The following is a 15,586-nucleotide window of genomic DNA, read 5'->3' as shown; positions in this document are numbered from 1 at the left end:
AACATGAGTTTGGCCAAACTGCAAGAGGCAGTGAAGGATAGGCGTGCCTGGCGTGCTCTGGTCCATGGGGTCACGAAGAGTCGGACACGACTGAACGACTGAACAACAACAAAGTTCTGTTGTGTGCTCGAATTGTTCCCTCAAAATAATGGCAGTCCAGAGGCAATAATCCCTAGAAATTGCACACTGCAATTTTTGGGTGATAGAAGACCGTTTTAAAGCATCATGGTAAGGTGATCTGTTAGAGCTCTGGGAACAAAGAACATGTCAGGCAGGCAGGACATATTCTTCTGGCACTCTTAAAAATTATGCTTGTTTCTTGCTGTGTTAAGCTCCGCAAGATGCAATTTGGTCATTTATAAACTATGTCCTGTAAGGCCTAAAATAAACCCCACGTTGAATAAATGGCTGCCATACTCTTATGTCGAAATCTGCCATGATTGTAAGGGGCTGAAAATGCTCTTTTCATGACACGGAGTACAAATATTCACCAATGGTTATCCTTCTTTGGCAGTGAAAAGATGATTGCCTCCCTAATTTTTTTGTCATCGGATAACAATACATTTATGTTGCATGTGCATTGTATTTTCTGTCTCCAGGCTAATGCATCTCCTTTTGACGTCACTATCAATAACCCTGCATCCCTGAGTTCATCTTTCCTATTTAAAAAGATAACGGGAAAAGGCACAAAGAAGAAGACTGACTGAAAATAATTCAGACATTGCCGTTAAGATCATGAGAAGAGCCCAGTGGTCCATCTAGTCCAGAGTCCTGTTTCTTACTAGATTGGATTTGGCAAGAGGGATGCCAGTTCAGGTGATGGAGAGAGAACATAAGAACATACAGTCGCCCTTTGGTTTTCGAACAGCTTAGTTCTCGAATGTTTTGGCTACCGAACACCACAAACCTGGAAATGACTGTTCCGGTTTGCGAACTATTTTTGGAAGCCGGATGTCTGACGGGGCTTCCATGGCTTCTGGTTGGCTGCAGGAGGTTAATGCATCCAATCAGAAGCTGCGCTTTGGTTTCTGAACATTTTGGAAGTCGAACGGACTTCCAGAACGGATTCTGTTCGACTTCCAAGGTACGACTGTACAAGGGACATGCAAACGAATCAGGCCAATGGACCATCTAGTTCAGTATCCTGTTCTTGCAACGGCCACCAAGATGCCCACTGGAAGCCTGCAACAACATTCTCATCTCTTACAACTAGACCATTGCTGCTTCCATCTGTGGAGGGAGACCATAGCCATTGTGGCTAGTAAAAGGTAAAGGTAAAGGATCCCTGACTGTCATTTAAGTCCAGTTGCAAATGACTCTGGGGTTGCGGCGCTCATCTTGCTTTCATGCCAAGGGAGCTGGCATTTGTCTGCAGACATTTTTCCAGCTCATGACTAAGTCGTTCTGGTGAAGCCAGAGCAGTGCATGGAAACACCATTTACCTTCCCGCTGGAGCAGTACCTATTTATCTACTTGCACTTTGTGCTTTTGAACTGCTAGGTTGGGAGGAGCTGGGACCGAACAACAGGAGCTCACCCCGTCGTGGGGCCTCGAACTGCCAACCTTCTGATCAGGAAGCCCAAGAGGCTCAGTGGTTTAAGCCACAGCGCCACCCATATCCCTATTGTGGCTAGTGTTGTTGTTGTTCAGTCGTTCAGTCGTGTCCGACTCTTCGTGACCCCATGGACCAGAGCACGCCAGGCACGCCTATCCTTCACTGCCTCTCGCAGTTTGGCCAAACTCATGTTAGTAGCTTCAACGGTCGGAAGAAGCGCAGCAGTTTTTTTTTTGGGGGGGGGGGAGAAGCGCAAAACGTTTTTGTTTTGAGAGTTGCGGCAATAGGAAACTTCGTCTTGCGAGTCTCCCTTTCGTCTAGCGAGTTTTTCGTCTAGTGAGGCATTCGTCTAGCGAGGTACCACTGTATCTATCTATTATCTATCTAATCATCTATCTATCTATCTATCTATCTATCTATCTATCTATCCATCCTGTATTGCCTTTATAAAACTCTCCCACGGGTAAATACTTCTATTAATTCAGAATTTCCTTATAGGCCAATCAGATTGTTTCAAAATTAGATTGTTATTAGGCTGTGTGGCAAAATAAGGTGGTGTTGTGTAGTGGTTAGAGTGTGAGACTAGGACTTTGGAGACCAGGATGAATGGAGATCAGGAGAACCATCTTGAGCTCCTCAGAGAAAAGACAAGGTATAAATGCGATAATAAATGACCATGTGGATATGGTACTTTTTGTAGTGGTCCAAAATAAAACATAATCAAACATAAGGAAGAAAGCATAGAATTTTTGTGTGAGAGTTTTTAATTATATTTACTAAGGAGAACAATGTCAAAGTTGAAGTGAATTTGTTTCTTTGATCAAAGAGAATGGAGATCCCTTTGCCCCACCTTCCCCAAGAGGAGGGAAAAAACAGAAATGGCAAACATTACAGAGGAAAGGTTAATAAATTGAACCAAACATTGAACATCCATGACAAAAAAGCAGCATGCCAATCAAGTTCTGGTGAAAAATGAAACCCTAAGCTTACAAATTTAACAAACTTTCCAGTCCTTTGGAGAAACAGCAGAATATTTTTTTAAAAAAAATTAATTTATTTTTCTGCACACAGTTGGCTATGGAGAACAAGTTGCTTTTCAAGTCTTGAGAAATTCTGGGAGGATGAAGGCATGAACACATTCTTAGATTTCTCTGCCATAGTCCAACACAGAGCTATGGCACTTATGGAAGAATGACTAGTAATGTATTGGAATTGGTATGCCTGAGCCATATGCCCCGATCTATAGATCCATGGCTGCCCATGTGCACCTGGATATCTTGTGAACATGCAACCTGGTGCGCATGAGCTGTGCATACCTCAGCTACACCAGGAATCATGCGCACTTTTGGGTGCTGCGTGCAGAAATCTCCATCCTGATCTAGTACCCGGGGCTGCATGGCCCACAGCTCTGTAAAATATGATGCGAATGCAACAACCAAAGGTTCAAGGCCAGGAAGAGAATTGTGCATGGAGGAATTGGACTGAGATCATGTATTTACTATTTTAAAAAATAAGTACCCCCACCTTTTTCTCCGGAGAGACTCAAACAATAATAAAACAATTTTGTGATTTTTAGGTTGTAACTGCCCTGAGACCTGCGGGTATAGGGTATAGGGTGGTGCACAAATTTATTTACTTATTTATTTAACAAACAGAACAAAGCAAACATCATCCCTAAGCAACACGATAATTCACTCACATCCAAAAGTGAACAATATCTTTAACTAATGAATTTGTCTTTGATTGTCTATGCAGTAGGGGTGAGGATGCTGCCTTGTATCAAGTCCATCTTGGGGCGGATCTGCACCCATCGTTTATAGCGTTATAAAAACGTGTTACTTAAAATGTGACACCAGGGGGTGCTGCAGAGCAGCAAGCCACCGGCCATGGGAAACTGCATCAAACATTTTCAACGTTTTCAAATGTAACGTTCTATAAATCAATGGAGATCCGGCCACAGTCAACACAGTCTTCCTGCATGGCAGCTGGCTCGGGAGCCTCCACCAGAACACCTTCCGGGGGCTGGTCAACACTGACTGGCAGCAGCTCTCTGGCATTGCAGACAAGAGACATTTCCCAACCTTACCAGGAGAAAACCAGGGACTGAACCTGGGACATTCAGCACTGAAGGCAAATACTCTACTGCTGAGCTAGGGCTGAGATAGTGACTCAGAAGAAGCAAGTAACTCTATTGCCTGACCTCGCAGGTTTGAATTTCCATTTCTTATTTAACCAGGTTAACATTTCAGCTCTCCTTCCTCACGCAACAGCAGACTGGCCTAGTTGCTGCTGATTTGACCGGCTTATGTGTATGTATACCACTAGCCCCAACCAGTGATCAAGCCAATGATCAAGGATGGTGAAAGATACACTTCAACAACATCTAGAGGACAGCATGGTGGACACCCCAGTGGATACTGTACAGCCCCAGCCGCTTTGCACGCACTGTTGGATCAGGGCCCCTCTCTTCTGCATTCATTTCAAAGCAGAGGGGCCTTCTCTGGGTTGCTCCCAGGCTTTGAAACTCGCTCCCCAGAGAAGCTGGACTGGCTTTCTCCATGCTGTCCTCCTTCCGTTGGCTGGGGGAGGCTTTGGGAATCAACTGCTTTTAATGAAAGGGCTGGTGCCATGATGCTTGTACTGGAAATATTGGTATGTTTAAAACAAGTTTTATAAATGTATATAGCTTGAATTCTACCAGTGTTTAACTGTATTTTAATGATTGATTGTCATATGTTTTTAGCGGTTCTTGTTTTTATCTGCTAGCTGCCTTAAGTCCCAGCAGGGAAAAAGGATGGGGTGAATATAATAATAATAATAATAATAATAATAATAATAATAATAATAATATAGTTGTATTTTGGAAGTCAAACAGAATCCATTCTGGAAGTCTGTCCGACTTCCAAAACATTCGAAAACCTAAGTGTGGCTTCTGATTGGCTGCAGGAAGCCCCGTCGGACGTTCGGCTTCCAAAAGAGCATTCGAAAACCAGAATATTCACTTCCAGTTTTCGATCATTCGGGAGCTGAAACGTACAACTCCCAGGGCATACAGGAGCCAAGGTACGATGGTACTGCGCTTTTTATTTTTTAGGGGGAAAGGTACCACTACTCACCATGCCACAATTTAAACATTTGGTTGGGAAAGGTGCTGGTATTGTGTAGCCTTGAGTACCCCCAGAAAAAAGCACCAATCTTCATCACCATCTGTCCACAGAGAGGAATGAGCATGTCAACCAGCTTCCTCCATTTAAATGAAGAAGGAAGCCAGTCTGTCAGAGCCCCCTGTGTGCATCAGGATGCATGCGTGTTGCAGAATCAGGCATATATATCACAAACACACATACACCTTGGAATCACTTATAAATGGTATTTACTAGTACAGAAGTGAAGGTGGTAGAAAGGAGGACAGAGTAGGCGCATTGCGTCGCAACGAGAGTGCCAGGTCTGTCGATGTTATACAGCAGTGAGGGCTATTAGATGTGCCATTGGGGCACTTTTTCTATTCAAAGGCTCGCTGCCTGGCATATCTGCCTACAACGGCACTGAAGAATCCAGCTTTGAAGTGCTGGTAGCTGAACACGCACGCCTCTAGAGTTTGTAGTTGCTTAACTGTACAAAACATTCTCAAAGTGTGAAAAGTCCACTTTCAGTCTGGCACTGCAGTTGACATTCCATGTTATCTGGAGGAGAGGGGTAGAGAGAGAGAAAGAGAGAGAGAGGGAGGGAATGGCAGATGACAGGCAATTAACCCCATTTCAAATAGGTAAATGTCTTTGACGGACAGTCTTAAAACGCTGCAGTGTGGCTTGAGATGGACAATGTTTAAGAAAGTGCCCTTCTCATGCTGGGCTTCTCTTTGTAGGAACGTTTATATATAATATAGCAGGCTTAAACGTTTCCTTATTTAAATTTACATAGCAGCAAGCGGATTGCTGAGTCCTTTTTAATAATTATGTCTTCTGCCTTCCTGCCTTCTTGGTTGTTAATCCCTTTTGTCCCTCTCAAAAAAAAAAAAAAAAATACACGTGAATCTGAATGATAACAAAATAAACTAGTTTACTGTCAGATTCATTGATGTTGTGTTGCCTGGGAAGGGGTTTGTGGGATATGTCAGTCAAATCCAACATTCTAAGAGAGGACAAACTGTCTGTCACATAGAGGCAGTCAGTCCTCTCTTAGAATGTTGGATTTGACTGACATATCCCACAAACCCCTTCCCAGGCAACACAACATTAATAAATTAGACAACTTTACTCTACTGCACAAAGTCCCAGTTTTCTTCGTAAGTTCTGGAAACTTTCTTTCGTCAGAGGTTTTGTTAGGATATCTGCCGTCATGCAGTAACATAGCTCCACAAGACCGCTTTGAATCATGTCACGTATATAGTGGTACTTCACACCAACGTGTTTCGATCTCTTGTGAAACTTCTCATTCTGAGATAACTTTATACAACTTCGACTGTCTTCCAGCAGTTTGACAGGTACTTTGCTCACCAACCCAAAATCTTTAATGACTTGATCCAGCCAGGCAACCTCTCTGCATGCTTCTGTAGCTGCAATATAGTCTGCTTCTGTTCCTCCTGCCCCCAGGCCTTCCCAGCTCCGCTTGAGGACAGCCAGGGCAAAGCGTAAGGAATTTTTTTTTGCACGCCAGGCCCAGAAGTAACCAAATCCAGTTACTGAATAGTATGTTGCACTAAGGCTCAAACTCTGTTTGAAAGGAAGAAGAAGAAGAAGGAGGAGGAGGAGGAGGAGGAGGAGAAGGAGGAGGAGGAGGAGGAGGAGGAGGAGTTTTGATTTGATATCCTGCTTTATCACTACCCGAAGGAGTCTCAAAGCGGCTAACAATCTCCTTTCCCTTCCTCCCCCACAACAAACACCCTGTGAGGTGAGTGGGGCTGAGAGACTTCAGAGAAGTGTGACTAGCCCAAGGTCACCCAGCAGCTGCATGTGGAGGAGCGGAGACACGAACCCGGTTCCCCAGATTACGAGTCTACCACTCTTAACCACTACACCACACTGGCTCTCGCCAGGAAAAGGAGTGTGTGTGAGTTTCTAAACTGAATTTGTTATTATATATATTATTAATTATTATAAACCACATGATGGTAAGGGAGCTTCTAAACAGTTTATATAAATATACAACAGAACATTAAAATGATTGATAAAACACAGTTAAAAGCAGGTATTTAAGAGTAAAGTCAGCAGTGGATAAAAGGAAGTAAATCGCATGCAGCTTCTACGTGTTCAGATGGGCTGACCCTAACAAAAATGTTTTGAGTAGTTGCTGGAAAGAGTACAGTGAGAGCACCTGCCTGGTGTCAGATGGCAGGGAGCTCCAAAATGTGGGTGCTTGGAAAGCCTGGGGGGATGGAAAAATGGGGGGCGGGGACACAGGTTTTTTCTGTTTTTCCCCAAAGCCATTTTTTCAGGAAAAATGGGGGGCGGGAGTGTGTAGAATATTCAAATTATATCAAACTTTTTTTCCAATTTTTTCCGGGGGAAAATGTTTTGTGGGGGGAAAGGGAAAAACCAGTTTTTTCCCCAATTTTCCAGGTTTTTTCCAGGCCTTCCCATCTCTAGACTAGGGTAGATGGCAGGTGGAGTTATTGGGTTAGGAACAGGCCTGCCTGATGAGAACTCGTATTTTTTAAAGTTTCTTTGTAAAAAATATACCATGAGAAACACTGCATTCACCAACAAATTAGCTGAGCATTTCTTTCTTCTTCCATTCTCTCGCCATGAAGAAAAGCTTTTACATGGCTAAGTCTGCTCTGTCTCTGGCGGAAATCGCATTTTAAAGGTTTGAATATCCATCTCAAAGCAGGGTGTTCATGCTGAGACCACAACACTTCCACAAAGCGATAAGACGTCCTAAGATGCTGTGGAACATGCTGGGGTTTCCCAACACAGACGTTGACACAGAAAGATCTGGTTACCACTCCCCAAAAGTGGAACGTTAAGATTTATGGTGTACAGCAACATGGCAAATTCTTCTTTGTATTATTGCACAGATGATAAATGTGGCAAAATAATATATATGGGGTTATCTAATGAAGGTGTTTGCCCAGACCAACCTTCCCTACCCTGGTGTTCTTCAGATGTGCTGGACCACAACTCCCACCTCCCATTACCATTCATCATGTTGGATTGGACTGGTAGAGCTGTAGTAGTCCAAAACATCTAGAAAGCTCAGGTTGTGGAAGGTTGGTCCAAATTGAACAATTCAGTACTTATGCAAAAGTGAAGAGAGGTTGCTCATTGCTGAAGAAGGTTTTAGGGCAGGATAGCTAATACGATGCCCTCCAGATGCTGTTGGACTTCAACTCTCATCAGTTCTAGCCAGCATGGCCAATGGTCAATGTTGACAGGAGTTATAGTCCAGTAGCATTCAGGGGGCATCATGTTGGCTACCCCTAGTGTGGGACAAAGGTAACTCCTCCTCTTCCTCCTCCTCCTCTTCTTCTACAGCATGCTTTGACAGCATATCAGGTGGTGAATGACCCACCACCCACAACTGGTCAAATAAAATGCCTTCTTTACAGAAAGTGTTAATGAGTTCCAGAATAATTCTTGTTGCTGCTGGATCACACTAAAGGCCCTACGTAGTCCAGTATTTTGTTCTCATAGTGGGTGCTAGAACATGATGCATAGAAAGAAGGCTAAGTTAGGGATTGGAGAAAACAAATCTGTGATATGGTCTGAGGGAATGTGATATGGGAACCTTGCTGAAGCTAAGCAGATCTGGGTCTGGTCTGGCTGATGATTTGACTGGCTTATGTGTATGTATACGTACGTCACCTTGAGTTCCAAGCTTCAGCTACTCCATCACAATGAGAACACATGAAGCTGTGTTATACTGATTCAGACCATTGACCCTTCTAGCCCAGCACTGTCTCTGCTGACACCAGTCCTCCAGAATTTCAAGGAGGAGTGTTACTGATCACCTGCCTGAAATGTGGAGGTCTACTGCCAGTCACTGTAGACCAGCGTAGACCTTGCTGTAGACAATATGGAGCTGGATGGACCAATGGCCTGACTCAATATGGGCAGCTTTCTGTCTTCCTAAGGTTCTTTCCTATCACCTCCTTCCTGATCCTTCTTTTAATGGGGGATGGCAAGAATTGAACCTAGGACATTTTGAAACTTTCTGTCAAGTTTCCCAACTCTGTTAGCTAAAACAATGTCTTTATTAGCCAGAACTTCCACTGTGCCTCTTTTTTATCATGGTGCAGTGCCTCTCCTTCAGTTTCTCAGCTACTTTCTTCCTCTATGAATGAAGGTTCTATTTTTCTACCTCCTTCGCAGGACAGTTCATAATTTCAGTGGGTATGGGGCTGAGTTAACCTTATCATAGCGAGGTGGCTGAGGGTGGTGTGGTCTGACTCAGTAGAAGGTGGCCTCCTATGACTTCTATAACAGGGGTGGCCAACTCCCAAGAGACTGATCTACTCACAGAGTTGTTGAGCTTTTTTAGGAAGGAGGAAGACCCGTTTTTGAGGGATTCAGGTCAAAGTTGTTGAGTTTTTTCAGGGAGGAGGTAAAATGTTGAGCTTTTTAAAGGGGGGCCCACAGTTGTTCAGCTTCTTTGGGGGGACCCAATGATCTACCAGTGATCTACTGCAGTTGTCCAGTGATGTACCGGTAGATCACAATCTACCTGTTGGACATGCCTGTTCTATAACAACAATGGGCAGCTGTCAGGAGAGTGAAGATAGCTTCCCAGGCTTACCAGACTTCCAGGCAAGCCCAGCTGAGGACATCATGAGGTTTATAGGAAGCGTGGGGACACAAAAGGGCTGCAGACTTCCATACAGATGATTCATAAAATGAAAAGAACTGATATTCATTTTAAAAAGCAACAAAAAACTGGCCATCTTGAAAGTAAGGTAAAGTGCAATGAAAATCCTGCACCCTACTCATGAGAAAGTTACCCAAATGTTCTCTCCTGTTGGATAATTTTTGGATGCAATTTCTTTTCACTTGAATTGACAGCAAATGTTAGGGTGGGGGGAAACACAAAGAAATGTTTGGCACAGCACTAACTTATCTACTAATGATATCATTTAAAATGTTCTGTGCCCTGAAGCGAACTCCTTGTGAAAGCACTCCAGGCATCAGTGAGATTTCAGTCATGTCATCACAACTCAATAAGTGCAGGAGCTCGCAGATTCTCACTTAGAAGTGGTTTTGTACAACTGCTGAAACCTCATCGTAAGTCCAGGACTTTTGCCGGGTGAAGGAACTGCAGGATCATTTTTTTTTTTTTTTGCCAGCGAGCACATAACAGAGACATAAATATTCCATGCCCTCGTCGTGTTTTACAAGCTCAGGTCAACTTGCTACTAAGCAAGAAGAAAACCATTTCGCTCTTACATCATATTAGTGATTTCCTTTACAATGTAATTAAAAATAGCACTTGTGCTGGAGGTTAGATCAAGCCCATTGCAGTTACAAAATATTTACAATAAAATAGACTTCGGGTCATAATGCCAGGATTTATCCGTCCCCCGTCCTCCATTGCCCCCAGATGTAGCTAATAACATAGCAAAGGAGCAGAATGAAGGGGTGAGGAGAAAAAGTCAATGATGAATGCATTATACAATTTGACATCAATTCCTCACATACTTGATAAACCTTGAGGCAACCTCTGTATTTAGTATGATAGCATTCATAGTACCAGCCAGTGAAAACAACAATTCCCAACAGATTAGGAAACAGGATTTCCCCCCAGCTCCAAGAGAAAGTCCTGCAGAAAAATGCAATATTCAAGATCCATAACATATTTACAATATCTTTTTTATTTATGCACAGAGAAATGTCTCTTTAAAACTCTTCACCTCATGCACCAATTAAAAATAAACAAACAGAAGCACACAAACAAAAGTTAACCCTGTTTGAATTCAGAAATGTCCTCAACCAATGGGAGGGGAGAGAGGTAGCGAAGCCACATTCATAGAATCATAGAATTGTAGAGTTGGAAGGGATCCTGAGGGCCATCTAGTCCAACCCCCGGAAACACAGGAACCTGAACAAAAGCACCCATGGCATCTTGTTCGTTATGTTTGACTAGCAAACTGTCTGTCATTATGACTGGTGTGGTGACAAGAGGACAATCGAGCAGGTGGGGAGGAGGAGACCAGCCTGCTCTCTGTGTTGCCCCAGCCACTGAGAATCAAGCCCTGCTCGCCATCTACATAGTGCCATGTTGGGTTCTGTCTCTTGGTCATACTAGACTGTGACACAACAGTAGGATTTCAATAGAGCTAGATCATCAAAGCCCATCAAAAGCTTCTGGCTGAGCATTGACCAGATCAAAATTTACAGAGCAAAACCACACTGTCAGGGACTGGACTGAAGAGGAGGCTTGGGAACCAGACCCTACTTCCCCTCTGCTTCCCTTGGAGGAGGAGGGGGTGTGGGGGCAACCAGCTCCCCTTTCCCCAGTAGATTCCAGAGAAGAGGGAGAACAGTAATTATTATTATTATTATTATTATTATTATTATTATTATTATTATTACTACCCCGGCCATCTGGCTGAGTTTCCCCAGCCACTCTGGGTGGTTCCCAACAGATCACCAATAAGAATAAAACTTCAAACATTAAAAACTCCCCTAAGCTGGGCTGCCTTCAGGTGTCTTTAAAAAGTCAGTTTTCTTTTCTTTTCTTTTCTTTCCCTGACATATTAAAAATATATTTATATTCAAATGCTGGTATTAATTATGTAAATCATCAAAACGGAGCCGATAATTTCTTAAATATGCAAGTATACAGAGGTCTCCACACAGTTTCGGTATATCCTTCCTGAGTTTCAAAGTCACACTAAAAACGTACGACCTCTGCCAAAGTTTACTAAAATAGCTTTTCTTCTTTGCCGTATCAGAATTAATTGCCCCTTGCATTTACAGTGTCTTTACAACGGGAGGTTGCAAGAGGGAACTGAATCTATGTTGGGCAGTAAAGTGGCGGAAGAAAGGTAAAGAACATACAGCTTTCCTACAGTTGAAAAACAAAGTATTGCTCATAAAAGGGAACATTCACCATGAACGAACAATGAGCGTGATTCAGTCAAAGTCAAATACTTCTGAAGACCAAAGGATTCTGGGTACTGTAGTTTGACACAAGTGCTGGGAATGCTAGCCCTGCGCGGGTTAAACTACAGCTCCCAGGATTCTTTGGGAGGGGGGGTTGAGGTGTGCCTTAAATAAGTTTGTAGTCTAAGGGGGCAATCCAAACCCCAGCTGCAAATTGTGGAGGGCAGAAGGGGGCAGAGAGCAGCAGAGCCACCATTGCATTTACAGCCTTGTCCAGGTGAAAAAGGTTGGGCAAGAGGATTGTTGCATCAGCCCGCAGCTCATGCAGCCATCATGCCCAAGCAGAACAAGATGGCATCTCATGACAGCAGTGGGACAAGCTGCTGCGATGCCAAAACTGGACAATGGTTCAACACGTGCATATATAGGTCAGCTATGTCAGCCCAGAGTTGGAACGGACAGATATGCAACCACCAGTTTCTCATCTCTCTCTCCCCCCCCCCCCCAATCCCAAGTCTGGTTTGCCCCATTTCTGCATCACGTTGTGAACTGTATTATAAATCCGCATGGAAAATTTGTACTCATTTAAGTTCACGTTTTTGTACTAATGCACACATTTTTGCAATAATTTCCCCGTAATATTTTTGAACTTTTTTTTTTTAACTAATATGCGTGTTTCCTCTTATACATGCTTTTCTTTGTATGTGTATTCTGCTTGGAAAACGGCACCATTTGGAGAAGTGTCAGTTCAAATGATAGCTGTAGTTTTGGTTTGCACATAGTTTCAGAAGGTCCAGATTTCCTTGATCTGCATTAAAATGAATGGATTTATCTTTCTTTGTCCCCTACAGCTTGGGGACAATATCTGTTCTATACTATACGTAAGACAGGGCTGGCATTCAGCTGAAGTTGCAGTCATTAATTTTCTTTTCCCTAAGAGAAGGGGAAATCGTTAGAAGTCACCATCCACACCACATCCTCACAAGACAGTGCAAGCATTCTGCTTCCTGAGAACCATATTTTGTACAAACATTGAAGGACCCTGGTAGACCTGCTGTTTCTACATCCAAGTCCACGGCTGGCTTTAGTCTGTTGGTTTGTTTACCTTCTTCTTCTGTATTCCAAAGCCAACTTCATATTGATACCTAGCTATCAAATATAGAAACATGTAAACAGAAGGTGCTTTGTCAAGAAGACAAGATTCCAGTCGCCACAGCACGCTTATTCAGTGGGGGGGAGAACACAGGGCAGGTTAAGCAGGGACAAGATGTACAACTTTAAGAAAAGCATTGTTGGAATTCACAAAATGGTGCCCTTTTGCATCCACTGTCCCCCTATCTACAAGGTCTCGGTTTTGAACTGGTCATTGTTATTTAAAGCAGGAGATGGCTTGCTCTTCTGAACTTCGGTCCCTGCTTTGGATGTGTCCTGAAAAAGCATCCTCGGCACCCACAATGACATTAAGATCCGTTTGTATTCCTTCCGGAAGTTTTGGTTCAGAAGTCCATAGATTATTGCATTAAGGCAACTGTTGAAGTAGGCCATGAAGTAACTCACCACAAACAACCACTCGGGAACCCTGGGCGCTATTTCGGAAGGGTTGATGGCCACAGCCAGCCCAATGAAGTTCAGCGGCGCCCAGCAGAAGGCAAAGATCACAAACACAACAAACATGGTGACAAAGTTCCTGAAGTCACTCGGCTTCAGCCTCAGCTTGACTTCTGATTTTACTCTCCTCCGCACTTGGATCACCAGGATCCAGATTCGAAGGTAGCAGAAGCTCACGATGGTGATGGGCACGATGAAGTGGATGACGACCACAGCAATGGTATAATAGGAGCTGGCCGTCTGGGTGAAGGTGCACGAATAGATGCGCGGGTCGTACTTGAGAGAGCCGACGAAAAAATTGGGCACCGTCGCGATAACCGTCAGCACCCAAATCAAGCAGACGTACAGCATGGTGTTCCACCAACTGTACACTTTGTCGTATGTAAAACTGTGGCATATGTAGCAGTACCTGTTGATTGCGATGGCGGTGATGTTGAAGATGGAGCCAATGACGCTCAGTCCCATCACAAAGCCACTTGCTTTACAGTGCATATCCCCCAAGGACCAGCCATTGTGGAAGATCGCCGTGAGCACTAAGGGGAAAGGGTACAAGGCCACCACTAAGTCTGCCAAGGCCAGGCTCACCACAAATGCATTACCTAGGAGAAGGAGAGAGAAAGAGGAAAAAAACCACATAATAATAGTAATAATAATAATAATAATAATAATAATAATAATAATAATAATAATAATAATATTCATTGGGCATCCCAGCTCACAGGAAACTAACACCCACCTTCAAGTGACAAGTAAAAAGGAGCAACAGAATACCAGAATTGCATGCCTGTTAAGACTGAAAATCCAACTCTAAAATACGGACACTCCCCCAAAGCTGAATATTGTGTTCTCCTAACCTATGCCCACCTGAAGAGTCTTAGGGACAACCACCCAAACACAACACTATGTCTTCACATAGTGGTCTTCAGAGGGTGCAGTTGGGGGGTGGAGAGTTGGGGGCTGCCTCTCAGTAATAGTCAGGGAGATATCTGCCGTTGATCTGCCAGTAAGTCTGGCTGAAGTCCCCTCACTTTTGCTGTCATGATTTGTGATTTAAACTGAGGAGGAGGGCACCTGCTGGGCCATGATATGTTAGAAGGCAAGGATACCCAAAGTGATATCCAACTTCAGATGTTGTTGGATCCATCACCCTTCAACGTTGGCCATGCTGGCTGATGGGAGTTGGGGTCCAACATCTGCAGGACACCATCTTGGCTACTTGCCTGTCGGTTCATAATCTTCTTTGACTCTGCTAAATGATCAGGATGCTGGTGGATGGGGTGACCATGCCCATTCAGTTCTCAGAATTGCAAAGAAAGCCCTCCATCCTACAATGGGGAAAATTGCTTCTGGGTTTCAGGAAACCACAGGAGGGGGAAGTGCTCTTGTGCTCAGGCCCTGCTTGCTGGATTAGACAGGGTGCTGGATTAGACAGGCCACTGGCCTGATCCAATAGGCGGTTCTTGTGTTTTTATGTTCCTATGGTCTTAACTAAGCCATTTGTCTCTTACGTTCCTGCCCCTAAAATGGGTGCAACCCTGATCTCCTTTGCAGGGTTTGCTTATGAGCACGAAATTACTCTTGTTACTCCTTTTGCAAGCTAAAAAAAGGGAAAAAAGAATGATAACTAACAGCCCATGTTGTGGACTGATGGTTCATGATGCAGTCCGTTTGTTGAAGCTAAGCATGTCTGAGTCTGGTCACTGCCTGGATGGGAGACCACTGGCTTGAGTTCCATGGAAAAAAAGACAGAATTTAAAGGTATCAGATAAAGATGTTCTGGAACAGTGACAATGAATCATTTGCCTCTTCTGATAAACGGCACAAACTGAACTGACCTAGAAGGGATGTATTTTCCTTTGAGTGACGACGAGCTGCTTGCTTTCAACCACTGATGTTCTGCCACCAGAGCAATTTGGAAAGAAAGCACCTCCTCTGTACCCTACCGAAATGCTGACAACAATGTAGAAAACTCAAAGCAGTGAGAACCCAATGAAAAGAAACAAAAGCTTTCAAATGCTTAGAAGTCTCTTGGATCCTTGAAATGCATCCCTCCCCTCCTGGCAAAGCAATGGAAGCTCTTTGTCGGTCTTTAAATGATGTTCCTTTCATCACTTTGCTCTCTCTCTATAAAAAAGCAATTCCTTTCTCCCCGCCTCCCAACAGCAGGATATGAAAATTGATATTTGAAAAAAAAAAGGGGGGGAGCGTATTTCTCGCAACATTTCTTCTGCAGAGTTTGTGGGAAGAAGGCCAAGTCAAATCTGCAGTGGCTTTCCAACTGTATTTATAATAGGTGAGCTCTTAATAGTAGGTTTTTGATATCTGGGCAGTAATGGGTATGGAGAGCTTTAATTGGATCGCTGTCTGCTTGCCTGCTTTTATGAAA

General features: G+C 43.7%; 1 protein-coding gene across 1 annotated transcript in view; it reads right to left on the bottom strand.

Moving 5' to 3' along the window:
* Window positions 1-12,839: 12,839 nt before the first annotated feature.
* MTNR1B (melatonin receptor 1B) overlaps window positions 12,840-15,586 on the bottom strand; it is a 33,476-nt gene continuing 30,729 nt past the window's right edge. The window contains exon 2 of the mRNA XM_033146118.1: window positions 12,840-13,799. Coding sequence (XP_033002009.1) covers window positions 12,931-13,799 — 869 coding nt within the window. The 3' untranslated portion in view covers window positions 12,840-12,930. The remainder of the gene's footprint in view (window positions 13,800-15,586) is intronic.

This window comes from Lacerta agilis, chromosome 4, assembly GCF_009819535.1.
Source record: "Lacerta agilis isolate rLacAgi1 chromosome 4, rLacAgi1.pri, whole genome shotgun sequence".
In the NCBI taxonomy this organism is placed as follows: Eukaryota; Metazoa; Chordata; class Lepidosauria; order Squamata; family Lacertidae; genus Lacerta; species Lacerta agilis.
The sequence above is the reverse complement of the archived record's forward strand: the minus strand, read 5'-3'. Positions and strand labels throughout refer to the sequence as shown.